Source organism: Halichoeres trimaculatus, unplaced genomic scaffold, assembly GCF_033239565.1.
Source record: "Halichoeres trimaculatus isolate MK-OKI-2021-1 unplaced genomic scaffold, fHalTri1.1 fHalTri1_scaffold_12, whole genome shotgun sequence".
NCBI lineage: Eukaryota > Metazoa > Chordata > Actinopteri > Labriformes > Labridae > Halichoeres > Halichoeres trimaculatus.
The window spans coordinates 25918462-25945240 of record NW_027437190.1 but is presented as its reverse complement, the minus strand read 5'-3'; the positions used below and the strand labels follow the sequence as shown (position 1 = coordinate 25945240).

General features: G+C 41.4%; 2 protein-coding genes across 2 annotated transcripts; both read right to left on the bottom strand.

Annotated features, from left to right (window-relative positions):
* Positions 1-230: 230 nt before the first annotated feature.
* On the bottom strand, positions 231-17626 carry stk40 (serine/threonine kinase 40). The gene is made up of 11 exons (XM_074683888.1): positions 17378-17626; positions 13875-14001; positions 13303-13388; positions 12605-12748; positions 11078-11302; positions 10223-10275; positions 6037-6152; positions 4575-4719; positions 4067-4186; positions 3852-3936; positions 231-3693 (listed from the first exon to the last, which is right to left on the bottom strand). Exons 2-11 carry the CDS (start codon positions 13990-13992, stop codon positions 3475-3477), a joined length of 1311 nt encoding a protein of 436 aa, XP_074539989.1. The 5' UTR covers positions 13993-14001; positions 17378-17626; the 3' UTR covers positions 231-3474.
* A 1846-nt stretch (positions 17627-19472) lies between these two features.
* On the bottom strand, positions 19473-26394 carry oscp1b (organic solute carrier partner 1b). Its single transcript, XM_074683511.1, has 10 exons — positions 26150-26394; positions 24830-24984; positions 24495-24662; positions 22701-22781; positions 22474-22577; positions 21863-21991; positions 21621-21690; positions 21312-21451; positions 21101-21164; positions 19473-20396 (listed from the first exon to the last, which is right to left on the bottom strand). The coding sequence occupies exons 1-10, from the start codon at positions 26259-26261 to the stop codon at positions 20277-20279; spliced, it is 1143 nt and encodes a 380-aa protein (XP_074539612.1). The 5' UTR covers positions 26262-26394; the 3' UTR covers positions 19473-20276.
* Positions 26395-26779: the final 385 nt, after the last annotated feature.

The window sequence follows — 26779 nt, the reverse complement described above, 5'->3', positions numbered from 1 at the left end:
AACCACATTATTTAAAAGCACATACAGAAGGCTGGCACTGTTCATCTGAACATTTTCTGGAAGATGTATTACGCACATCTGGCAGAAAGATATTTGGATGAAAACAAAGAGGAACATTCAGTAAAATGTTTTCAAACACAGCTGCCTCTGAAGACTAGTTCTACTTTTGAAGAAAGTGCTCCCTCTACTGGCAGAAAAAGACCACAGTAGTAACACAGATGAATGTTTCCATATCAAAGTTTATTGCTGACATGCATGTAGAGATCTGATGAAGTAGAAAAATATGTTTTTTATACAAACGTGTTTCTCATCTGTACAATTACGCAGTTTTCTGTATCTAGATACCCATGTCGACCAAGCAGCGCACAACTCATAATCCCATTGGGTTTAAACTGCACCACATATCAAACCCTACTCCAAGTTTCCAGTTGAAACAGTCTGCAGTATATTTGTTATATACTCAAGACTCAAGACTTTAGAAGCTGGGGAAATCATCGAACTGAAAATCAGAAAATTAATTAAATTTGACCACTTGTTCCATCACAATGTATCTATATCATCATCAAATTCTCCATCGGTTGGCACACCTTGCGAGTTAAAATCATGCAACAGCCACATGTTTTACACAGAGTTTAACCTCACACTACTTCCATGCTTTCAGTCCACACCAGTCTACCAATACAGCTGTGTAAAACAAACATTGAGTGTGGTACAATCCACGAGCTAGAAGGTGAAACACTTCTTGAGTTAGAGGAACAAAAATAACATTTACATCAAGAATCCATTGAACCTGTAGTCTCTGATCTGAAGTGTAGTGTCAGGGATGGGCTACGACGATTTTATCATGGTGTTTTAATTTAACACCCTCTTCAGAAGAACAATCTAGACTACTACAATACTGCTGTTCACCCATGGGATTCACATTGAAGTGGGAGAAAGCTCACAGCTCTCTTCATGCCATGTTCTAGCCTCTGGATGTGGTGGTGGATAGCCAACGTGGCCCATAATGCACGTCAATCAGTATGTTGAGTATTTAAGTTGGTGGAACTACATACTATACGACTGGTGCAGTCATGATGGAGCATATTTACATACTGACCAGAGGGTGCAGCTTTGTGCTGGGATTTTGGGAGGTTTAATGACAGAAAACCGAAATACACTTAAAAAAAGAAAAGAAAACCTCCTGGAAATTAAGATAATGTCTGCGTATAATGTTGTTTGTGTAAAAAATATATCTATGCAAAGGTCAGTCTTGTTTATTAGTGTAGCTTAAGTTGACCACAGAGTTTGTGGTAAAATGGCAAGAAAATGATTAACCCAAAAATAAAGAAAACACAAAAAAAGAGATGCTACTCTTTCAAGATGTGGCAGAGAAAAAACTGAGAACCACTGTAGAAGGTGACAACACGTCTTAAAGCTGAGAGAGAAAATATTTGGGGCTTGTTTCACCCACTCAGGATCACTATGAATCTCCAATTCAAGGAACTTTTTCATCCTCAGTGAGTGGGTTTCAAGCCCCAGTGGTTTGGGGGTTGGGGTGTTTGGGGGAGCTACACAAGTGAATAAATAAATCAACATGAAATTACAAGGGAGGGGGACAAAGAGACACCTGAAAAGAAACACAGAGTTTATGTTCATGCAGTTTTAAATAGGAAGAAGTCTAGTCAGCCTAAAGCAGGTACCAAGAAGCAAAGGCAGGTAGCAGTGTACAGATGCCTAACAGTCACTGGTTAGTAGCTCTGCCATGGTGCAAAGAAACCCTTAGAGGAAAAGAGAGAATGCATCCCTAAGCAATTCAACAGAAAACCTTTGAGTGTGTGTTTTCATTTGTCAATGAAATATTACAGTATTATAGCCACCACTTAGTCTCTATGTCAAGAGCCTGCATGGTGAGATAACGCAAGCATGTACAAGCTGAGCTAGAGATGGGCTTGAGAACGGCAATAGATATGTGATATCCTCTACTCTATAAAAGCATTCATGAAAAATCGCTAAAACATTCAGTCAAGCCCTGTCTTAGCAAAGCCTGTTCAGGTTTTCACAGTGTCTGCACTGAGGCGGGCCGCGCAACAGAACACAATGATTGGAGGATAGCTTAAAGGGTCTGTGAGTGTCAGAGGTGAACAGCTCGACAGCTTCGCAGACTCTTATGTTTGCCTGGCCCAAGAAAAAAACGCACACACACACACGCTCTCATACTCACACACTCATGGATACTGCAGACAAATCAAAGTGTTCACATTCATACTGAATAACACTTGTCCCATAATCTGTGTTGATAAAGAGAAACAGGGAAGTTGGAATACCTGGAAGCCATTTGATTCTGAATGAGGCCGTGGGTACCAGTTTCCTTGGCGAAGAGTAAATTTAAGACATTATTTTTGGCAATAGAAACACAACAGTGCCTGATCTTCACTATAATGGCACTGAGGAAGCGTTACCATCAATATGCCTTGGCAGGGAGGATCCAACAGTGTCTCCCATTCAGTTCTTGGCATTGTGACTTCCAGGTACCTCACACTAGCTGCCTAGATGCTAAAAATAGTTTCCACAGGGATGAGCGAAAGCAGGAGACGATGCATTCTGCCAACATCAAAGGATGCTTGGACACTCTCTGATATTCAGAATCTTCAATCCTAAGGTAGGGATAACATGCTACTTATTATGATAAAAAGCTTATTCAGATTTTTTGAAACCACTTAAAAAAAGGTTTCAACGCATTCTCACTCTGACAGAAAACATTAATGCTTTATGTCACTGGTGGCATCAAGACTCCATTGTTACAATCCCTTGTCTCAGAACAGTGAGCATGGTTTACCAACAGAGAAGAGAGACAGAGAGGTAGATTGATTTGAAGTCAGAGATACAGACAGGACCAGTCTGGATCGTTGTTGATACGCGGGAATAATAAAGAGGAAGAAGAGGAGGAGGGTGGATATGGAGGTATAGAGAAGTGACATCTGTGATCAGGTGATCTGACTTGAGGCAATACCATAAACACTGGGAAGAGAAGGGGTTGCTACATGATTCTGGTCCTGTATTGCTCAGGAGATCCAGAGTTTGAGGGGGAGAGTGTTACAGCAGGGATATTCAAAATAAGGAGGAGTAAGGGGTCAATCGTCTCTTCAACAATCCGGGCGTGGCCTTGTGTTAGCCGAGTGGGGCCGAGCCATCAGGCTGGTTGCACAGTGAGATCTGACTGAGGGTGAGGAACCTTTATCCAGATCTTTCCACGTTTCGTGGGAAGATCTGGCCATAAGGAGCGAAGCTCTGAATCTACAGTTTATTCTGCTGCCTTCCTCATGCAGGCTCAGCCTTGCCCACCCAAAGCCCCACCTACAACTGGAGCCATCTGTACCCTTGTTTCAGGCTCCTGTATTAGTTCAGTTTCGGGGGCTGATCCTCCTCAGTCCTCTGTGGACTCCACCGTGACTCCCCGGGGAGGTCAGAGAGGCTGAGATGGGCGGTTGTGGACTACTTCCGCAGGAAACGTTGTGCCAAGATGGCAGCATCTAGCGGGCTGACAGGCTGGGCGTCGTGGCCGAGGCGCCTTACAGGTGGGGTGCTGCCAAACTGGCGCTTGGTGAGAAAGCTCTTGGCCTCGTGGATAGTGTTCTTCTCCTCAGCCAACAGAAGCTGCTGGCGCATGTAGTTCTCAAACTCGTACTGTGAAGACTCTTCGATCACCTTCGCCTGGGGGGAGGAAAATAAATTCTATTCAATGTGCTGTGACAACTGAGAAACAAACATGGCTCTGATTATAACAGAGAAATCATGGGGGAAATGGCAGATTTAAACCATAGTAGTTATTTTTTATTTACTCATGATGCCACGTGTGTCTAATAATTTACCTCTTGCAGATGCTCTGGGTGATTGATCTGATCATCAATATCAGGGACCACCTGCAGGGGGCCACTCAGTGATGAAACAGACTGCCTGCAATTCAGAAAACACACCAAATATTAGATTTGATGACACAACTAAAAAAGAACTATTGCTTTTTCTCGACTGGAAAACCACCAAGTAGAATGTAATACTGCATCAGTCCAGCAGGGGGAGCAATTACCATGATGCAATGATGGCACTGAGAGACTCCAGCACCTCTCCTGCTGAGAGCCTTTGCTGAGGGTCCAACACCAGCAGCTTTCTGATCAGGCACACTGTATTCTCAGATACACGACCATCCCTGCGACAAGGGGAGGAAAAAAACGTTGACTTTGCATCTTCGACAGAGCAAATTCATATGTAAGGATTGGACGATCACCAATCCCCCAAAATTAAGGAAATTGGCACCAATTGATAGGTGCACTTCTATAAAGTACAGACTAAAATTTTACACTTCAGCATGAATATTCCAAAATTACCAATAAAATCATTAAGAATGATTCATTTTGTAAAAGGACATCTAACACACCACCCCCAGTAAAAGTGCCGTTAATTTATTTAGAGTTATGAAACAATAAATAGAGGACAAACGCTGCTTTCTTCCAAGCTTTAAATGATTGAATGGTTGGAGCCATTTTCTTCTAAAACACACAGACACAAAATGTCACATGAGCAGGACGAGTACTCACTCTGGGATGGAGTACTCTGCAGCCTTAATTTTCCGGAAGAGCTCTTGAGGTATGCTATCATAAAAGGGGAACTGGCCGTACAGCATGGTGAACAGGACTACACCAAGAGCCCACATATCACTGGGTTTACCTCGATATGGTCGACCTGGGGACAGGGAGAAAGGGGAGTTCATGATCATTGTTTGATGTTCATAAAGATTTCATATATGCCCTGCGGTGTTTGATCCTGTGACAGCTGCACAGTTCTGTCCTGTGTGATTCAGGTGTGATTCAGCCTTTACCAAGTCTTCTAAGTCACTTTTCAGCGTCTAATGATTAACGAAATGAGCAAAAACAAACAGAAGTGATGACTCCACGTTCATGATGTTTCCCAGGAATACCCAGCATGCCCCTGACTCCAAAAAGCCTCTTAAGCCAGTAATGCATCACGGACCTTTGATGAATAAACTGGCACTAAAGAGGGTGGAGCATCACAGTTCTGCATGACCATAGGCAGTGTTATTACAGCCAGGCAGGCAGTAGTAACAGCAGCGAGCAATTATGTTAAAGCTTGTGACACACACAAACAGGCGGGGGATGGGGATGGGAGGGGATGGGGGTTGATGGGAGTAGTTTCCCTACAGTGAGTCATCAGTGTGTGAGTCACTGAAGCTCTGTTTAATTGTGTGCCTGTCACGTTATGCTCATATACACACCCGCGTTTTATTTACAGCGCGAGTGTTTGGAAGGGAACAAATCCTGTTCTTTCTTCTTAGTCATTTCTGGAAATCAAGCTGCAAATGGACAGAGATAAGGTCCAAAATGAAAGTGAATGCTCAAACAGAACCCTCACTTCAATGAGAGACACTGTGAAGTTCAACAGAATAAAAAGATTCTTTTTTTTTCTTTCGTTCTTTCTTTCTTTTCGTGCAAAGAAAAATGTTCCACTGAAGCCAAAAGTAGCTTCCTGTGCATACCCTGAGAAAAAACATTCAACATCACCATGATGAAACAAAAAACAGAAAAAGTGAGCTTTTCCTCTCATGAAGTCCAAGATTGCAACATAACTTATTTCCTTTTTGCTAATAACTGGAAAAATAAAACACAAGACCTTATGATAAGAGTTGTGCAATGCTTTTTTAAAGGAAGGCTCAGGATCTAATGTGTCTCCAAATCATGTCCCACAATTAAAAATGCCACAGTAGCCTCATGATCTGCTGGTAATATACTTGGATGCAGTTTTCACATCCTCTAATAGAGAGTAGTTGCAAATCTAGGTCAAAGAGGAAGGTTTTCACACCTGACCATGTAAGATGGTTCACAGAAAAAAACAGGTGTTACTGCTGGGTTGACAGTTTTTGAAAGTGACAAAAGCTGTACGATGCTTACCCTCTGCCAAAGCTTTGAAGCACATCTCTGATGATCTGAGAAGCACATTATTTGACGAAAGTAAGACATTTAAAAGATCACATAACATACTCACCACTTAATACATCAGGGCTGATGTAAGCAGGACTTCCTCTCTGGTCTTTGAGAAGGTCGTCCTCACTCACCAGGTGCTTTCCCAGGCAGAAGTTGGTGATGGTGATTCTATGAGTTCTGTAAGCACACACAATGAAGGAACACATCTGATGAGTACACTTCAGATTTTACTTCGATATCTGTTATTTGGCTTTATAAACACCACCACCACTCAGCAAAAGTCAGAGAAACAAATGTTCCAAGTCATCCATGTCTTGGAAATTCAAAGCCTGACCTGAAAAAGGAAACTTTTACCGAGCCCAGTTTCCTTTTTGGATGAAGTGGATGAGGATTTTTCAAGAATCTGTAGCATTTCTCCGGGATAAAGACTGTTTTCCATGAGCCCTATCACCCACTTTGTTTCAGCCCAAGTTCTATCACTCTCCTGTTTAGCTTTCTTGCTTTTCTGTCATTTTTATTTTTGCCAGTTCAGCTCCAGATTCGACCATAACTAAAAAAAAAAAAAAATTCTACAGGTCAAAGGGATTGAACTTGCTTCTCATTGCTAAATTGTCATCAAAGAAATGATCTATGTGCCATTAATGGATTCTTTCAACCTAACTGCAGATACTGAGAAATACCATTTAGGAATGACTAATTATGGGGCTGACAATCAAATTTTAAGTCGTGGATTACAATAAGGCAAAAATGCAAATATGAGACTATTTCAAGATCACTCTGAAAGTCCTGACCAGGTCGTAAAAGTAAGATTGGATTTTAAAATCCCAGCTCAAATCATGAAGCAAACACATCCTGACAGAGACAAGAAGAACTTGCTAGCATGCCTTGTCATTTTAATAATCTCTCGGTTGAGTGAACTTGAAAAATACAGCAGTATCATAGCAATGTCAGATCCAAAACAAAGAAAGCAGAGCCTGTCAGGAGAACAAAGTCTCCCATTGACTTTTATAACACCAACAGTAACACAATGTGACTAAATGACACTTGCTGACCAGGGTTTGAAAATGGTGAGGTTCTCCTGCTGGTGTTAAATCTTCCCTTGTCTCACTATGTTTTATTTTATTTACTTTTAATGCTTTCCCTCTTTAGAAACTTGAATATTCTTATCATGAAGTCTAATTTTTCCCATATTCTAATGTCTTGTGTAAAGTCAGTGGTGCATGTTTTCCCTGATAAACATTTTAGGGAAAAAGTAAGCAATGTCACAGATTTCAGAGATTAAGACCACTCCACACAGACCGGTCAAAGTTTTAGCAACGTTGGATTAATTTGGTTTCTGTGGAAACAATGTGGCACTATAAAATGCTTCTCTGAGTCATTAAGGTAAATTTAGAGTTCTTGTGGTGGAGTGAAACTGACAGTATTAAAGCTGAAAGGACGATGGACTGCTCCATATCTCAGCGTTCGCACAGAGAAAATAAAGAAACTCTGCACTTTGACAAACATATGACTCAACCTGCGGTTTGGGATAATTGTCTTGATGACTAAGCCTGCATGGTGATGGGCTGGCAAAGCAATATATGGAGCTCACGAAGATTTCAAATATGTACACAAACACGCAACTCCAATTGCACCCACACATTCAGTCCCATGGCGACTGCACACACACAAGAATGCACGCTAAAGCACATGACCACGGTCTAGAGCCTGGGTCCGCTCCGCATCACGCTTCTCACCCACATCCGCTTTCTGAAAGCCTGAGGTCAACAGCTTCCCCTATTCTCTCTCACTTTCACACCCTGCTCCATCACACACACACACACACACACACACACACACACACACACACACACACACACACCTATAGCTCCATTACTGCTTCTAAGCCAATTCCTGTCAAACACTAAATTTCATCCAAACACTCCAGTCTCAATCTTCCCTGAGAACATCCAGCTCACATCATTTCCTGCTTCTTATGTGATCCAACCCTTCACCCTCCTTTGTGATCCAAGTCTTCATAAGCTTACAGTGGCCTTGTGATCTGCACAAGGATCAGCCACAGGAACAGAGCGCGATGCTTCAAGGACCCTTCACATAAAAGCTTCCTTTACAGACGAGTCTGTTCTTTTGTTCGTGTGCATCACGACCCAGGCTTCTATTCTTGCACCGGAGATTGGGTAAATCAAATTGCATGTTTGCCTCGTGAGGCAAGGGTCCCTGAGGAGCGAATAGAGACCGCACCATCTCTGCTTCCTGGTCACATGACCCCGGGTAAATCAGGAAACCAGAAACCCAAACAGCCCCCATGACTTCTCCGCCCTCCCTGTTTCGTTTTGCTGAAAATACACCCAGCTGACGAGAAAGGAGGTTAAACAAAGGGCAGCTTCTACAGAGGCAACTTCACTTCTCAGAACCTTTGATTTGAGCTTTAGTAGCAGTAAATCTTATCTGTACACTGTCTCTTTACTAATTATATGATTGATGACTAACACCCAGTCTGTTTTTATTTTAGGCTCCAAAAGTCAGGACAATGAACAGTTTAAAAAAGCAATAATGATAATCAAGGTGATTTTTAAACTGCCAAAAAAATGACACCCAAAGCTGTAACTCAGAACCTGAAATTCATCCTTGGAAAGAGTCACTGATGTAAACTAATAGGCGCTCTGTTAAGTAAAACAGACCTTGCCGTAGTGTGTCTGTGTCTACGAATGTCCTATCAGAAGCCCCACTGAAATTTCGGAAGTCAACGACCCTGCAGATTGATTTACGACATCCTGCTTTCATAACAGCTGGCTCTGGGAGAGGAAATCGCATCATTCGTGCATAAACTGCTGAGCTTGTTGATGGCGCTGGTGCATTTCCCACTGTGGAGAGGGGATTTTTGGGAGACATTTTGCATCTAAAGTGGCTATATCCTTCCCATACTAAGTGAACAGTCACACAGGGTGGAGTGACAGCGGAAATATGCAAGCACGCAAAAAAGTATGATGCATAAAGAGCACAGGAGAAGTGAAAATCAGAGAAAAGGATATGACAAAGTGGGGAAAGAGCAGGACAATGGAAGCAGGAAAGGGATTGTAAAAGAAAACAGAGAGAAAGCAGAGAAGAGAGTAAAATAATGATGACTATAAGTGTGTGTGTGTATGTGTGTGACGTGCATCACGGTATGAGTCAGCTCTGAGCTATGGGGCCCTTGGCAGGCCTCTCCTTTGTCTCCAGCTGGGACTGAGTGTTCCACTCGTCTGCTCCTCGCCCCGCTACCCTCCTCCTCTGGCCAAAACACTCTCCTGTTTCATCATCAACACTACTGCTGCTGCTGCTGCTGCTGCGGGAGCAGGCTCTGATGTCTGGGATGTGTATGTGTTGGAGAGATAAGCCAGACTTCTGACATGTCAATGCTTGTACTCAGACATGATAAGAATGCAGGAGAAGTGACCAAGAAAAGTGTGAGTTGGGTCTATGAATACACTCATTTGAGCGTGATGTGATGCAAGCCTGATGTTTTGGAACAAGGGTGTGTGTCAGGAAGTGTAGGAACAGTGTGTGTTGGTGTTAGTCATGTCCTTCCGAACAGGGAGACCTGCTTTGTGGGATGATAATCAGTCTCCAAGAAAGTGCATGCAGAGGCAACCTTGCATAGGTTGAAGGCAAGACCTGGCTGACTCATCTTAACTTGGAAAAAAAAGTCATTAAAAGGCAAAGAGAAGCTGAGGTGGCATTATTCACACTGAGACACCCACTTTCACCCACTGAATGTATAAAAAAATCTCTCTTATATGCTCTGTAAGAATGTTGTTTTGATTTTTCCCTTCTGCAGAATCCATGTGATCAGCAGAACCACTGCGGCCTGAGGTGCTCTTAAACATCGCCCTGCAAACTCTAAAACAGCTTGAGCTTAAAAACTCTCACGCCAAGGAAAAGCAATTGCATATCTTAATGACAGAGTCCATTTCACCCCCTTCCAAAGAAACCAGCCATGGGGACTGACTCATCAATGCACAGACACAGACTCAGAGTCCAGGCTTTAGATTCTTACAACTGATCTCTCACTTAGTCTGAGAATGTGATCCCTGCTCGGCTTTAAAGCCAAATGAACATAGGATACACACTGCCGGGGCTGTGTGAGGCCCCTCAGACACGTGAGCAGGGACTTACTGGAAGGCTAAAATGACTGACCTGGCATAATGGGAGAGGCTACTGGCCAGCTAACTTATTGACGAGGCTGACCGGGTGGAAGCTGTTCTTACCGTTTGTTCAGCACCATGTTTCCCAGTTTGAGGTCTCTGTGTACGATGTTTTTCTGCAGGAAGGGGCGAGAGGGAGAAAAAAATTGTTTGGTTAAACTGTACTTTGTGAATCACTGGTATCAAAACAATAAGTTTGTTTTGTTGAGAGTGGCACACAAGCATGGAGGATGAGTAACCAGAGAGGATGTGCAAGAGGATAACAATAACAAAGCTATTTTTTCCTTCAGTTGACAAAAACAATGAAGTATCCAAACTTTCTTTTCAGGATGGACATAGAAAACTATTTAGGCCCTATGGAATCTGACTGAAATGTTCCTGGTAGCCTTTTCTTTTTCTCAGAATTTTACTTTTTTCCCTTCTGTTCAGTTGTTTCTAAATTCAGGATTTCACTCATCAAGCTCAGATTGTCATTGTCTTGCAGTTGTTTTGAAACTACATTCAAGCTTTTTTTGTCCCGACTCTGAACTGGCTGTTTCTCGACTCTGCATGAAGCAGTAGGTGCTGGAGTCAACATGACTGTGTGTATATGTTGTGGAGAAACTTGGCCCCACAAGCTCAGAGAGCAAAGGACAGCATAAGCATGCCCGTAAATGGTAAGTAACACTGGCAGAGGTTATTCTGTTTGTATGGCTTCCATGGTGTGACGGAGCATTCATAATTTGAGGGGAATACGGTTTCTTTGATCATTTCCAACCTGAGTTTGGCAAACGGCACAACATCCTGTATTTTTACACTTTACTTTTGTAGCCGTTTCACAACACTGCTCCTGTTAATAACCCAAAGTTCTGCGTATTCTTAAGGATGCAAATAATGAAGTAAGTTTTTCTTGTAGTGGTTGAACCGTATTAGACATACCTTATGTAGGGCCTCCACCACACGCACCACGTCGTAGAAGATGACGATAGCCTCACGCTCGCTTAGCCTCTTCTCCTTTATGACGTAGTGCTGCAGGTTTATTAAATCCGCTGTCCTGTCGCTGAAGTCGTGAGCACACAGGCAGTCCAGCACAAGGCAGATCCGCTTCTTCATCTTGCGTATTTTGTTGGCCTCTTTGTCCTCCACTATTTCATAGGCTCGATCCTGGGAAACAACAACACAAAGAAGTGTGAGCAGCCTTCCTAGAGGAGGCAGGCATGGGTATCTTTCACATTTGAAACAATTTTTTCTGTACTTTTTTGTGTTTATGTGGTAAAAAATACAATTTTTTATGATAAAATGTATACATTTTTTAATTTAACATATTCATTCTTCATCGTACAACCTTGTCATGCCGTATTTATGTCCAGTAGGGGAAATCGCCTTCTCTTCCATTCCCTCACAGTCACAAGACACATTTAGTTACCTAAACATGGTACCTTTTAATTTTATGTGAATCAGTACCCAGTACTTTTGACAGAATTTGGTCGGCACCTATAAAAGTACCTAATTTGGTACCCAGCCCTACGAGGAGGGGATAGAGTTGTTGTGTTTTAGAGCCCTCTCCAACAAAATCCAATTGATATAATCTGAGGCATCACTGAATGCATCAAACTGAATGGGTTTCTTTACGGATTCATTGAGCTTGGTAAGACAGATTCAAGCCATCAGTCTCTGCCTGCATGTGGCCATGAATAAGATGCATGTAACCCTCCACAACGGGTGGTGGAACACGAATAACAAAGGTTATTATTCTTCTACAAACTCCAGTCTAAGCAGAGTCCCCACTTCTTATTGATTTCTGCATCAGGTTGCCATTTCTTGAGTTTTTTTTGAAGATAGTGTACATTATTCACTGCTTCTCTCACAGTGGAGATGCACTATAATAATCCAATCAATATTGCAGGCCTAAATGAATCAGAGTGCATTGCTCAATGCTGCTATTCTGAGAACCCCAGCAGAGAGGAAGAGACAGGATGTGAGAGAGGGACAAAGGAGAGAAATGCATAAGGAGAGAGAGAGGGAAGGGAGATGGAAGAATAACAAAGTTAGAGGAGGAGGCAGACGGGAAGACAGGTGAGGAGGGGAGGGGGAGGGCTCATTGTGAATGGATGGGGCAGTGAATAGAGAAGGACTGCGGATAAATATGGCTTTTAATGGAACTCCCACTTCCCTTTTGAAAGGAAGACAAAAGCAAGCAGCTGGTTGGATGAATGCTGATCTCACCTCTGCACTGATAAAAAGCATGCTGCAACTTGCACTTACACAATGACGCTATAACCTGAGCTGATTAGAAAGAGGGGGAAACTTCTCCATGGTAATACCGGCGCATTTATCATGTTATCATGTCACTCGCCTACACGGCTGAGTTATATAATACATTCAGACAGCGAGGGACTCTTCTTTCTACCTGGTATAATAATTATCTAACTGATTATGAACGGTGCACGACTTGTGTAGGTGTACCTGAAATAGGCCGTGGTGGTGGACCACGCCGTCCTGGTTGTGCAGCAGGGAAAGGAGTGAGTACTCTGTGTGCAGAAGCATCTTCCCCTGCCTCTCCTCCTGAGTCTCCCCTGCAGAGTCCGCCCGCTCCTCCAGCGTCAGGATCTGCGTGCAGAGCAAACATTAGAGGTCACAAGACGAGCGTGTACACGATCAGACAGCAGAGAGAGAGAAAGAGCTTTATCTTTCTGTAGGATTGAGGGTAATCTTCACTGCAGATTTAACTTCTGATTGGCATTTAAGATGAAGTTTAAGTCAGGAAGTGGTTGAATTTCTGTTTGATGTGCCACTGTGAAGTAAACATGCTGTGCAGCAGACACGGCGGCGCTCTAGTCATGGGAGGGTCCTGCACTGACTCACTCCTTGTTTGTGAGGGTTAAAAGTCAACATTCCAGGTGGGGCACTACCTTCCTCTCTTCCCTTTCCCCCTCTCTTTAGCCCCCACTTCTTGTGTTATAGACACTGGATAGCCCCAATAAACAGATTGCCTGGCTGAGGTTTTGTAGTTTGCGCCAGACTGAAACAGCAGGTCATAAAATGAACACCAACAAAGAGAGGTCAAAGGTTCAGGCACGCATCAGGACGCCACAGCTTTGTTTTGATTTATATTTTCAGAGGATGCTTTTGTGAGAGGAAGAGGGAAAGCTCAGTAGACTCACTTTGAGTTGATAGAAGTCATCGGTGCCGTCCTTTCTGGCCAGACACTGCACTATGCTGGGCACTGGTGAGTTGCCCAGGCGAGGCCCTGCAGGGATAAGAGAAAGAACAGCTGCATGACCAAAAGGCAAGCTACATGGCTGGAGTGTGTGCTCGCACTGCAGCTCATTAAGGTCAGCATGTGCACGCACCCATTAACACCCAAAGTGTGATGTTTAGTTTGGCACTCTGCAGAGCAAACAGTGTAGGAGTTGTGCTTGAGAAAACATTTGAGTTTTTAAGTTTGGGAGAAACATATATTTCCCTGAAGCAGGAAATAACCCTGCTCCAACAGACTCAGACCTTTCTGGCCGATGTCATGGGGATCAGCAAAATTCTTTACATTCTTGTCTCAGGCGTGCATACCCACAGAGACACCCCACGACTCTCACATTTACACACAAACACACATTCCTTACCTAGTATCCTGAACTGCACATGATCAGGAAAGCAGATGCAATCTTAGTCATATTGTAAAGGTGTTTTTGAGACGTCAGTGCATACTTTTTGAGGCTTGTGCAAACAGCGTTCTTACCAAGGATGAAGGGCCCCGCTCTCTTGGCATTATTGCCGGATATCCCTGGACACTGCAGCTTGCTGGCTCTGCCTGATGTCTCTCCAGCCCCCCTCTCTGACGAGCGCCGCTTTGACATACTGGAGCTCTGCAGGAGAAATGTATGAGATTAGCACGCCGGATAAAGATTGTCAAGTTAAACAGCAGTGCATACATGTGAGTGCAGAAAATAATAACAAAAAGAGCAGCAGTAGTAATATTCTTAACGGAAAACACATGCACCATACTCAGAGCTTCTGCAGTGACCCTTCAGGTCTGCTCCTGTGAAGGATTAGTGAACAGAAGTGAAAAGAGGTAAACTTCAGGGCAGCTCCTCCCTGCCTGTTTTAAATATCCCTCCCACACATTTACCAACACCTCAGTGTGAATGTGAGGCCATTACAGCTCCATTCAGAGTGATGGCTGCTGGCGTCAAGGTTGACACATCAGATTCAATCCCCTAAATAGGCACAGTGCCACAGTCTGCAATTCAAATGGCAAATGCTCACATGCAAATGCATTGTCCTAGCACAACAATCCTTCAACAGGAGAGGCCTTTATTTATCTGTGTCTCAGCCCTGACTGAACCACATATCCAACTTTAGCTCTTCCTGCTGCAGCGGACACAGGCTTAGAAAATCCTTCCGCTCTTAATCTGCACGTTTTATCTCAAAATCTGTACAGCCGGCTTATCTGCACAGATCTTTCTTTAAGAGGGCACGCGTGTTCAAACATGGCTAAGGGAAATAAAAAAGCAAACCAAATTTGAAGAAAAAAAAAAAAAGACCAAGCCCTTGACTACGATAAGAAACTGGATTCACATGTCAAAAGAAGCAGTGACACAGCGTGACACATCATCATTACACAAACTGCTTTAACTGCCGCAGCAGATCTACCTCCCAGAACTCACAGAGCGAGAGGTATGCTTTGTTTACTGATACTGAGTTCCAATGTGATGAAACCCCATCTGTTTCCTGTAACAGGGAAGTAGTGCCTTGAACCAAAGGAATGATTCACTCTCTTGTCGTCCCCAGATTCCATTGGACAGATATGTTTGAATATTTAGGTGATGACAACAAAAGAGCATTACTATGCATTACATGATTTCAAATTAATGAGAAAAAAAACAGCTCATAGAAGTTAGTTTGATAAAATAAACAGAAGAAGTGTGATGATCAGAAAACAGGCTCTTAAGTTTCAGCGTGATGTGTACATTCTTGTCAGTTACACAAGAGATGTGACTCAGACTGATAAAATCGAAAGCACATAACCTACAAATTGAGTTGGGAGCAGAAAAACATCCAACTTCACAATAACTGATCATTTTTGCAAGAGATAAGCTGAATGTGTTTTAATGAATTGAGCTCTTCCATTTCCAAAACTAATCGTGCGCCACTCGCCAGTTGGCGTTTTTGGGCAGCGAGGAGGCAGGACAGTTGGCAGTCAGTAAGGGCTGGTATGAATTCTCACTTCCATGAGGCTTTTTTTGTGATCCTAGACAGCAGACAGTGTCATCATCATGTCTCTCGCCCATCTGTCTCCATCTCCACTAGTCATCACCCACTGTGTCTGATGAGCTGAGGTTTTCTGACAGCATTTATGGCGCAAGCCGGAGTGACACCAAGTCATGCTGCCAGTAGTAGAGAACATCTTACTCTCAAGTTTGCAAGGCAAAGCATAAAGCAGGGGCCAAAGTGGTTGGCAGAAGTGAAGATGGAAGCTACTTCAAGAGATAAATACATACAAATACACTGGCAGAGGTTATTCTGTTTACAAATATATTTTTTTTATTGTTTGTTGAATGTTAGAAGGGCTGTTAGGTTGAGAGAAGCCAAGATTTAAAAAAAAAAAGTTTGCTGTCAGATGTCATTCTGCACATTTCTAACAAGGTTATGTACGATTGTACTGTGTGTGCGGCTCACTTCTCAACAGCTGCATTTTCAGAGTTAAAAAAATAAAAATTCATGCACTTTGGACTTATCACACAAAACTGACTCATTCAAACTGCTACTCTCCACACTGCATATGCACCAGGGGCTATTCATCTACCGACTTAACACAAGCTGTAGTGCTTTGGAGCCAAACCCTGACACATCTAGAAAGCAAAGGTCAATGCAACCAACTAATGCACACTGACCTAAATGACATCAGCGCGATGACAGCACACAGCTATCCTTTTCTGACGCGGCTGTGCCTCTCTGCACAGCCAGCGATCTGGCAAGCAAGACTGCTTCAGCCTCTGACTGTACCGGAGGGAGGACAAGAACAGATACAGCCTCTGAATCATATCACACAAAAGGAGGAGAGACACGCTGCCGGTTGCCCACGAGAAATGTGGGCTCCTGAAATAGAATCAGAACATAACAACCAAGTAGGAGTCTCAAGATCCACCCACCCAGACTCAGTGCCACTTGTCTGGCTCTGCAAGAACAGCTTGATTATATTATCAAGTAGCAGGATGGACAAAGAAAGCATAAGGACAGTGGAGCAGGTAGTAAACATATCTGGGTAATAGAATCTGTAGGGATGATACAGCCAGAACGAGACTGGGACTAGGAGAAAGAAATATCCGTATCAATGAATGCACACATTGATGAAAGCTTAAAAGTCATGACAAGAGTTGAAGCATCCGGAAGGTCAGTCACACATCGGGCCAGCTTCTTGAATAAACTGTCAGCACACATACACCGACATCAAACCTGCAGTTGTTGATTACAATATTTCAGTATCAACGTAATCAGCAGCTCCGTGTACAAAGGGTCACATTATGAATCACAAGACTAAAATAATTTCATATTATGCACACAGTCTGTCTGTCACACGTTGTTTGTGGCCATTTTGCGACCACAGGGTCTGAGTACAGCTCAGTACTAGCAGCACATAGGATAAACCACAGGAGTCGGGGAGTAAAAAGCTGACGTTATGTCTAACAACATGTGCAAAACTACTCAACTGGGGCTCAATAACTTAAGAAAACAACGACAAGCTTTCCAATTTGCTCGTTCATAACATACAATTTGATACTACACGTCGTGCGTTACTGTAGCCAACGTCTGACTGACTAACGTGGCTATTTAAAAACACGCAAACGTTTCAACTAATTACCGTGTATATTTCAGAGAGGTAACATAACAGCCAGCTTCGGTGCACACACAAACTTACAACGACAACAAAGCTTGCTGAATGCCAGGGTAAAGACGTTACTACAGTTTCAGACACACCGGTCACACAAAGGGGACACAACACAACACGGAGTTAAGCTTTCGGTGCAAACTACACACAGCACCCGTTAGCCGACATGGGATATGGTTAGTTTAGCATGTGGACTTTCGTGCAAGTCTGTATAACCAAATTGCTGGTGAGCGACGTTAGCTTTCGCTAAGCCGGGGGCTACAGAGCAGCCGGGAGGCCATTTAAACAAAGTAACGTTAGGTAACATTACAGCTGGCTAGCCTGGATAGCAATGTAGTCGCCACCTCGCTTACCTCGAGCCAAAACCGCCGGGTAAAGTCTGCGTTGCTCGCTTATAACACGGACATTTCTTGAATAAAAGCTCGGGACGATGTACGGAGCCTGTCGCTTCAACTGGAGAGACCACAGTGGGCTGGTTTCGAGTTGTTTAGCCTCTGTTACCGAAATGAGCAATTAAGGAAAAGCCTCCGCTCTTCGCTGATCGCATCTTTCCACAGCGACAGCGCCACCTGACAACGGAAATGACGCAAATACTCACTTGATTGACAGCTGCAACCGACCAATGCGGACACCTGTCTGTTTTTTTCCCTAGTAAATGCTTGTGACTGATGATGAAATTCTTTACATGATAAAAGTTGCCAAATGAAACACATTACGTCATAGATGTCTGTGCAGGAGATGTTAAACATTCACACTCCAAGTGCAGTCACATATTTTCCAAATGTATCACAATAGCATGGCGAGTTTTCAGTTGTTTTGTTGTGTAACATGGCACATTGACATTGAGTATACCATTGTTGAGAAGTAGTGTGTCCGACATTCCATTAACTCTTAATTGAACGTCACATTACCAATAGAGATTTTTTCTCAGCTCTTCAAATTAATATTTGCATGGATCTGGGGAGCTATAGTAAATAATAATAATAATAATAATAATAATAATAATAATAATAATAATAACAATAATGATTTTGATAATAATAATAATAACAATAATTGGTTGTTTGCTGCTTCAATAAAGGATTGTCACTTTCAGTGCTGCAAACACTTTGATTGCAACCATCCATACAAAGGCAGTCACCTCACTTAAAAGTCAAAGTCTTACTCATTTACTCAGTAGGCCCACATTTGTTCTCAATTTAGAGTTCCAGACTACCTTTAATTCCACCCACAGCCAACAGTTTCAAAAGAGTGGGCAGGTGTCAGTGACAGACAGAGAGGGCAACCTAAATGGCACTGTCTTGTATGAGTTGCACTCTTCTTGCCTTCCTGCCTTGACTCAGCAGAGCACATGCTCCTAGCCACATGAAACATTTGTCAGCCTGTGGCTTTACAGTCTCAGCCCACAGTCTTTCTAGAGGAAACTGAATCATAACTTAATGCCGAGGGCTGAGGAATATATGTTACGGGGCTCTTGTGACATGCTATGGAAAATCAAAACATTTCTTCTTATTTTTCTTAAAATGCTTTTAAAAATGTGCCAAAGAGTCTTTTCACTTTTGTGGATATGTCTTTAAAACATCTCAAACTTCTTAATTACTATCCAAGAGATATCTGAAATTGTTTTCAATTAGTCACTGACACAGAATTATGCTGGTGGAGAAATATTTCAACATGTCTGCATGTTTATGGTTTGAGTGAGGCTCGTTGACTCAGTCTAATAGCCTTGCAGGACGACTGCCATGAGATCTGGTTTCTATTTGTTTTGCAGGTAGGCTGCGTCCTCAGGGCACACAGTGCTTCTTGTCTTCTTTGCCAAGATTATTGGGAAGACCTCACCAAAATCCTCCTCCCCCAGATAAATTCAGAGAAATGCCTCAGCATGTTTTGTGTGCATGGTATGCACCTGTGTGTACGTGTGTGAGAAACTGTGGTTTAGAGTGCTGACTGTCTGACTTTGACTGGTTCTGCTGGCTGACTTACACAAATATATTAAGTACAGATAGCTTTTGCTATAGTAATTGGCACTGTTGGTGTGTGCTAGAGGACTGGATTTCATTTGTGGATTATATTCAAGCTATTTCTTGTAATGTTCTGGTTGGGGCATATTCAAGATACAGGTTAGTCTCTCAAATGTGATCTACATTTCATCACATTTAGCACTTCTAAGATGCAAAGACCAGAAAAATAATCTGGCATTGCCATACTCCTTCCTTTTTAGTGATCTTTCTAAAAACAAAAACACAACATTTACTGTGGAAACATGTGGCAGTCAGTCTGCAACAACCACATCCAGAACATATTAAAAAAGGACAGACAGTGCCCCCTGCTGTTGCATATTTTTAACTACAACAACACTATTGCAACATTCATGCCATTATTAACACATTATTGCATCAGTATAGAAGCCAATGACACATTTCATACAATAATTCACAAAAATGGGGTTTCCATGGCTATTTATTAAAAATCCTGTATTGCACTCAACAATATTGCAACTGGAGCACTTATCTATACACAAAATAGATGTGAGGTAAACACAGATGCATTTGAATAAATAAAGTGAGTAACAAACATATTTACATATTAAACATTAATATATATTGCTAGCTTAGGCTCATCATTAAGCAAACTTTCAGCATTCAGAGAAATTAGATGGTAGTGAAAGTATACTTCTAGCTTTACCTACTGTTTAAAGGTAATGCAATTTGATTCAGAGTAAAGACATTTTCTATCCACAGAAACATGTGAGGGGGATTTGAATAACATTGGAAAGAGCACTTAGTTTCCCTCTGATTCCCTCACAAAATTTCTCCGTGATCAACTGATCATGATAATATTCCTTCTGCGTACTCTTCAACGCAGAGAGAAAGAAAACATCACTAGAACTGTAATGTCTTAAATGAAAAAAGTATATATGTAAATAACTGAACATGCGTTGTTTACAGCATCATAGTCTCATTCTGCTTTTAAAAACAGAACACTGTGACACTGTTAACCTCATACACATTTCAACACACAGGCCTACAGTTTGTTTTGATGCCCTTAAACTCAGCAAACATACTATGACCGTGTACTGCAGATTGCTGCTGGTTGTGGGATGAGAAATGGAAACACTGCATTTTAAAATCAACCTTAAAATGACCTAATCTGTCTCTGTGTTTGAGGTGTCTGGGGTTCATTTGCAGATTCAGGTCTACAGTAGAACAGCCTGTTGATAATGGATTGTACATTTCTGTCAGAGTGGCAATGTCACAGTCCGTCCATCATGGCAAGAAGGTCGTCTCCTTTGCTGCTGGAACAGGGAGATTGATCTGCAGACTCTGTGAACTCTCCCATGATTTTGGCCAGCTCTGCATTCGCCTGTTGGTCCTAAAAGAAAACGTTATCCACCAATCGTTAATGCCAGAGAGTGGTCATCACTGGGACTGACACTTCATTACAGTAAATCCTGTTAGACTGGTAGAGCTTTACCTCTCACATCATTGACTAGAACCTTAAGCCTTTCATTGAAGTGGGTACAATTTGGGCCAGAGTCCAATCATGGGGATTCTTTTCAAGGGTAAGGGACAGTCTACAAAGCTGTGGCTAATGGATTGGGCGAGTGCAGGCAACAAGTTGTTTTTTTTGCCAGTACACGACTAAAAAAAGAAATACATTTTGGCTTCTTTAAGATGACCAGGTCTAAGATTGGTTGTGCAGTGAACAGTCCTAAATGCAACATCAAATGACTATTAGCCACAAACTAGATAAAAAAATAAAAAAGAAGTCTGAAATAGGATGGCAGTATATGATAACAATGAGAAAAAAGATTGTGCTTGCCGAGAAACCAAAGATGAGGTATTGACATGTTCTGCATGACTTAAGAAAAAAAATGCAATCTTGTAGTCCACATGTGCTTAGATGAGAGAAATCTGACTAGATCTTGAGATTTCATCTCCCAAATACAGAACATCTGATTTCTCAGATGACTTTTTTTGATTGCCTGACACTGTATTGCTGTGTCTAAATCTTACATGTGCAAAAACCAGAAACCGAAACATCCAAGTAAGAACAGCTAACTAAGCTCGTGTTACCTTTGTGGCTTGAATGTTTATGACTCCATATGAAAGCTCATCTGGTCTTGATATCAAAGCCTCCCTGAGGGGAAAAAACACAGTCAGATTATTCGTATTAGCAAAGCAATTTTAAGTAGCTATCTAAGGCAGTAGTTTTTTTTAGAGTTTAGTAGCAGTATAACCAGGATAACCAAGTACCATGCAAGACATAGACAGCACAGGGACTTACTGTTCTTCCTCATCTGTGGCAAACAAGTTGACTCTGAAGCCACTGTCAGCATTTCCTGATTTCTGAACTTCTAATCCTCCCATTAATTTGGCCAAAAGATTCAGCTCCTCTTTTGCCAGGGGGTTAGGAGCAGTGTTGACCTGTCAGAAAAAGAGAATGGTTGTTTAAATCACTGTATTTGTACAGTTCTATACCAGGTTCACTTCACCAAACAATGTACACGCTCAAGACAGGCATACAAAATAACATAGGCAAGGACAAATATTCAAAATGTTTGCAGTACTAGCAGGAGCAGTGATGCTGTTTCACCTTAGCGTGCTGAGCAGAATTTTTAGATGTTCCTGACATGTGGGTTTCCACAGGCCTGCTAACGCTGTACCTGAATGAATAAATAAAGAGGATGGAATGAGTTATCTGCACAAAACCAGTACGATCAGTTCTCATTCTCATCTCATGTTCAGTTTTCATTATGTAACATTTTGCAAAAGCATTGCTACTGCTCCGACTCAGAATAACCACTCAAGTTCATGAAAATATTTTCAGCATCTTACATGTTTGTGCCAAGTTTGGTGACCCTGTCTCCAAATATCTCAAAAGAACCCTCCCGAAGAGCACCAGTATAGTTTCCTCCATTTGTGAACTGCAGCCTGCCCACCTCTTCACCAGAACAGCTAAATATCCTAAAATAACAAGGCAAAAAACACAAAACATCACAGTTAAACATTCTGTGAAGAGAAATGTATTTTCAGGTTTTCTCTCTTTCGTGACAGCCCTTCCTCTCAGTGCTTTAGAGAATTACACAGTATCTAGGCTCTGATGCCCTCTGTGTGAGTTCTTCATACATTATAAGTTTTACTGAGCACGAAGCAAAGGTAATTGACTTCAAGCTAGACACATCCGATCTAAAATTAGAACTTACATGCTTGTACAAATTAACCTCTGTAATGCAATTAGCTCCAGATAGGTCTACTTAAGATTACCGCGTCTGGGTGAGATCACTGAACATAGGAGGGGGAGAAAGGCAAACAAAAATGATCATCAGAAGGTGCATTAGTTATCTTTACGATGTAAGTCAATTGTTTGATACTGATGTTAATACTGGATTAAAATTTTAAGTATCGATAGTTTCAATTAGAGTGCTAACAGCCACACAGCATTGCACCTTATCAAGCCAGGGACTTGTGTTCCATAAGGCACAGGACCGCTGGTGGGAAGCACAAAGCGACCATTGGAGTTCTGCACTTTGTCCTTGAGAAAGATTGACACCTGGCACAGAAGAGCATTTAGAGACAAGAATAGTGAGGATAAGGAAACACAGAGCAAATTAGATTATGATATTCAAATATAGGTGTTAATACAATTCCAATGCATCAAAAATAATGGACTTACTCTTATGTGCATGTCTTGAAAGAAGATAAGAAGCGTTTGTCTGATCAATTGGAATTCTCCACTACATAACGGTGTATACATCTATAAAAAAAAAAAAAAAAAAAATCAGAAAAAAGACTTTCTGACTGGGTGGAATCCATTATTGAAACACATTTTAAATAGAAACAAAACATTCAGTATACTGTCATTGTGAAAAACTAATTCTATGACCAAATAAAATATACAAACTCAGAATAATGTTTAGCTCCATCTTTTAAATCAGGCACAGCCACTTTAAGTGATTCAAGTAACTGTTTCCTGTGGAGTCAGCGAGCAGTTTAATGGGAGGGATTTTTCTTCCTTATAGTGATACCTGGACTCATACCATATTTTCTATTTGAGACTATGCTCTTAACTCTAACCTTCTTTCTATTCTTTTCTTTCTTTGTGGAAACATCCAAATTTAGATACTTGCAAACCAATAAGCTCCCATATCACCTTGATTACTGTAACAGCGTCTTCATAGGTCTCTGTCTAAACATCATAAAACAACTGCAGCTGGTTCAGAAATCTTTGTCTGGCTTCTCACTTGGGCCAAGACAGTGGCTTAACATCACTTTGGTTCTGAGGTCTTTACACTGGTTCCTTGTCAGTAGGGCTGAACGATTTTGGAAAGTAATCTAATTGCAATTTTTTGGACCAATATTGCGATTATGATTGCGATATAGCATGCAATTTTGTTTGTTTATTTATTTTTTTGGGGGGGGTATCTTTCGCATTATTTACTAAAACAATTAATGAAATCATTCTTTATCATTCTATAGTATGAAGGTCAGGCCTACATGTTATGATGATGAACTGATGATGAACTGAAATACACTGAAGGTTTGTGTACATTAAACTTTTCTAAATTCTAATTTTATAAATTGCAGACTCTGGGATTTGAAAATTGCACCCTGGTACATTGCGATGTCTGTTTAAATTCAATTTATTGTTCAGCCCTACTTGTCAGTCAGAGAAAAGATGGAATTGGATAGATTGGAATCTGTTTGCTGGTCAACAAAACATTAAAGGATTCAGGGCCTTTAGGGGTATTCTCTTCCAGTATAAACCATCAAGACTGCTCTGGTCATCTGGGTCAAATCTGCTTTCTCGGTCAGAACCAAAGATAGAGAGGCAACATTCACGTTTTATTGTGCATATATAGATAAAGCTTCCAGGATATTGCACGTCTTACTCTTTTTGAATCTAGGTTGAAAAGCCTTGATATTAAACTTAAAAGTGGGACAATACAAAAAACTTCAAGCCCTATTATAAAAAACTGTTAATTTAACAGTACAGAAATGTTTGGATGTAAATGTTACAATCTCCTCGTATGAAGGCATGGGGGGGCATATTCATGTATGTTTCTGTTTTAGGCACTTTTGTACCTTTTCTGTTGTGACACGTTTTAAAATTTTTATTCATACTGAAGTAATATGTTAGGTAGGGGGAGGTTCACATAAGCATTAAGTTTCCACCTGTCCTTTCTTAAATATTGCAGGAGCTCATTTTCTTTTTTGTTTTGCTTTCATTGCTGTACAGTGTGTCTGGATTGGCATATGATATCATTTTCTACCCGTGTTGTAATGTTTGATGGTATCAATCACTTTGAACAGCCTTGTTGCATGAATGTGGCATAGAAATGGACCTGCCTTGTCCAAAATCTTTGAACTCAATGCAGGAAGCCCTAACAAGCCATGGGGTACATTGTAGCTTCACATTACTGACCACAACAACTGCAAGAGGACTTGACTGGAGTTCCACATGTCATACCTCAATGAGCTGTTGATACGTCTCATCAACCTGGCCAAGGATGCTGGGTGTGTCTTTCACAAAGTCTTTGATTGCGTCCATGTGGTTAAAGGAAACCAGGAGGATGTCCTTTGGTCGGGGGCAAAGGAGCACTTGGTACTTGAAAGCCATGGTCATTAAATCATAGAGCTGTGAAGGAGAACACACACAACTATATTATCTACCAAAATAAAACTAATGCTAAAACTCTTGCTTCATAAATAGCAGAGGGGGTCACAAACAACAGTATGAAGAATATCAACAGAGGAGAGTATACAACCATGCAGAGGGCTACATCTTTCTGCATGATGACTCACCTTGTCCATGCTAGCTTGATTGAGTCTCATAATGGAGGCGTGGGCCAGCCGGTCAAACACAGTCCTCAGGGCCTTTTTGGAGTAAAGCTCCTGCGGCTTGAAAAGTTCCTCGAGGAACTTTTTGTTGAACATGGTGGTGATGATGTCATTCATAACTAGTCAAAAAAAATAAAAATACAATAGAGGGATTCGAGTCGCCAGAGATTGTACTCACTCAAAGGCAGCAAGATAAGCATTCTATACTATGTGTTGGCCAAACCATTTCACCCAAAGCTCTTCCCAGGTGCCCCAATAAAGCAGCAGCATTACAATCCTTCAAGGCATATCTTACTTTAAAAATTATTTGTGTTCAGGCTCTCCCAGAAATGTAAAATATTTTAAGATGGATTTAATCAACCACTCTTACAGATATGACTCAAGGTATAGGAAACTGAACTTGCCAAACAAAGCTAGGTGTTCTCGAAGTTTTTAGCTGTTTTAATGAGAAAAGAAGTAAAGGCTCAACAACAAAATGAGGAGCTAAAATAAATAAATAAATGAATAATACAGCTCTGAGAGATGGGTTTATACCCCAGATGAGCTTGTTGAAATGCACTTCAAGTGAAAATGCATTATTATTATTATTATTATTTTTGTTTGTTTGTTTGTTACACCAAACAATACTACACTGTAACTGTGTTGTTTTACACTGTATTGGGTGTCACATAAAGTCTGTGGGCTGGCTTTGTACATTAAAATTTAAATAATATCTACAACCTCAGAGTAACTCTCTTTAATAAGTAACTTAAGCATGTGCATGATGTACTTGTGAACCACATTGTGCATCTGAATCTCATCTGGTATTAGTGTATGACGTCTAATTGTTCATTAGGCATGTTTTTCATTGTTCTAGGTAAAAGCAAAGCAAATAGCTACTGGTGCAGCCCTGTGATAATACCTCTCATTCTGTCCTCCTCTATCCAGCCAGCTATAGTGGAGACTTTTTAAGTTAAAAGCAGATGGATGAATGAAATTGTGTTCTGAAACATACATTTAGTTATAAACATTCTGGAACCATTCATGTATGGAAAATTTATCAGAGTCTGTACTTATAGAGTTCAATGAAATGCTAACTATCGTCTGATGTGGGTAATGTTTAAATCAAGAAATAAGTGGGTAAAACAGTTGACCAACAAATTATAAGAATTGACTTTCCAGAAATCACAAAATGTACCTCTACTGCACAAACAAGTAAACGGACTGACGAACCGAACTAAATGCGCATGCTACTGCAGGCTGACACTTGTTGTTATCGGGATATCAAGTATGCTAGCTGGCTACCTTTCTTAGCCTTGTCTGCAGGGATGTTCTGAGCACGAAGCCGCTGGTCCAGGATATATAGCATTTCTCCGCCGAGGTTGATAAAAAGCAGAGGGAGGGTTCTTGAAGACATGGTGGCAAATTAATGGGTGAATATCTTTTTTAGAAACAATATTCCGCTAGTAGTTGAGGCTAGCTCTGGCAGTGGGTCTGTTTAGTAAAGCCTTTTCTTGTTGCCAGGCCACGAAGCGGACAACCAATGAGGCGCCCTGTTTTTATGACGTAAAGACTAGGTGCCGTTTGAAGCGGAAATGATACAAACAGTTACTGTTTTATTCTTTGTAAATGCTGTTTTGTGCCATGTAACTAAAATTGTATAATAAACACCCCTTGAATTAATTCATTCGTTTATTTATTTCGCCTTCAGTCTCTAGTAATTATTCTTACTGTACATATTTAAATTGCATTTATGTTCATTGCGTCACTTCCGGTGTGTGTCATATGGTATGGCGGGAGGTTTTTTTTACAGTCTATGGGTTTAACATGAAATTTACCGGCACAGGTGACAGAGAGGACGTGTTACGAAAAATTATTTCAGTACCTCACAGAGACAGAGCTGATAAAGGCATCTCATTTTTTTTACATTATTAT

Excerpts from the sequence above, each read along its gene's own strand:
- stk40 (XM_074683888.1), bottom strand. The coding sequence starts at position 13,992 with ATGTCAAAGCGGCGCTCGTCAGAGAGGGGGGCTGGAGAGACATCAGGC. Across the intron at positions 11,303-12,604 it reads ACCACCACGGCCTATTTCAG|GATCGAGCCTATGAAATAGT; the intron begins GTACACCTACAC and ends GTTGTTTCCCAG. Across the intron at positions 6,153-10,222 it reads AACATGGTGCTGAACAAACG|AACTCATAGAATCACCATCA; the intron begins GTAAGAACAGCT and ends GTGTGCTTACAG.
- oscp1b (XM_074683511.1), bottom strand. The coding sequence starts at position 26,261 with ATGTCTTCAAGAACCCTCCCTCTGCTTTTTATCAACCTCGGCGGAGAA. Across the intron at positions 22,782-24,494 it reads CGTATCAACAGCTCATTGAG|ATGTATACACCGTTATGTAG; the intron begins GTATGACATGTG and ends TTTTTTTTATAG. Across the intron at positions 21,691-21,862 it reads ACCAAACTTGGCACAAACAT|GTACAGCGTTAGCAGGCCTG; the intron begins GTAAGATGCTGA and ends TTATTCATTCAG.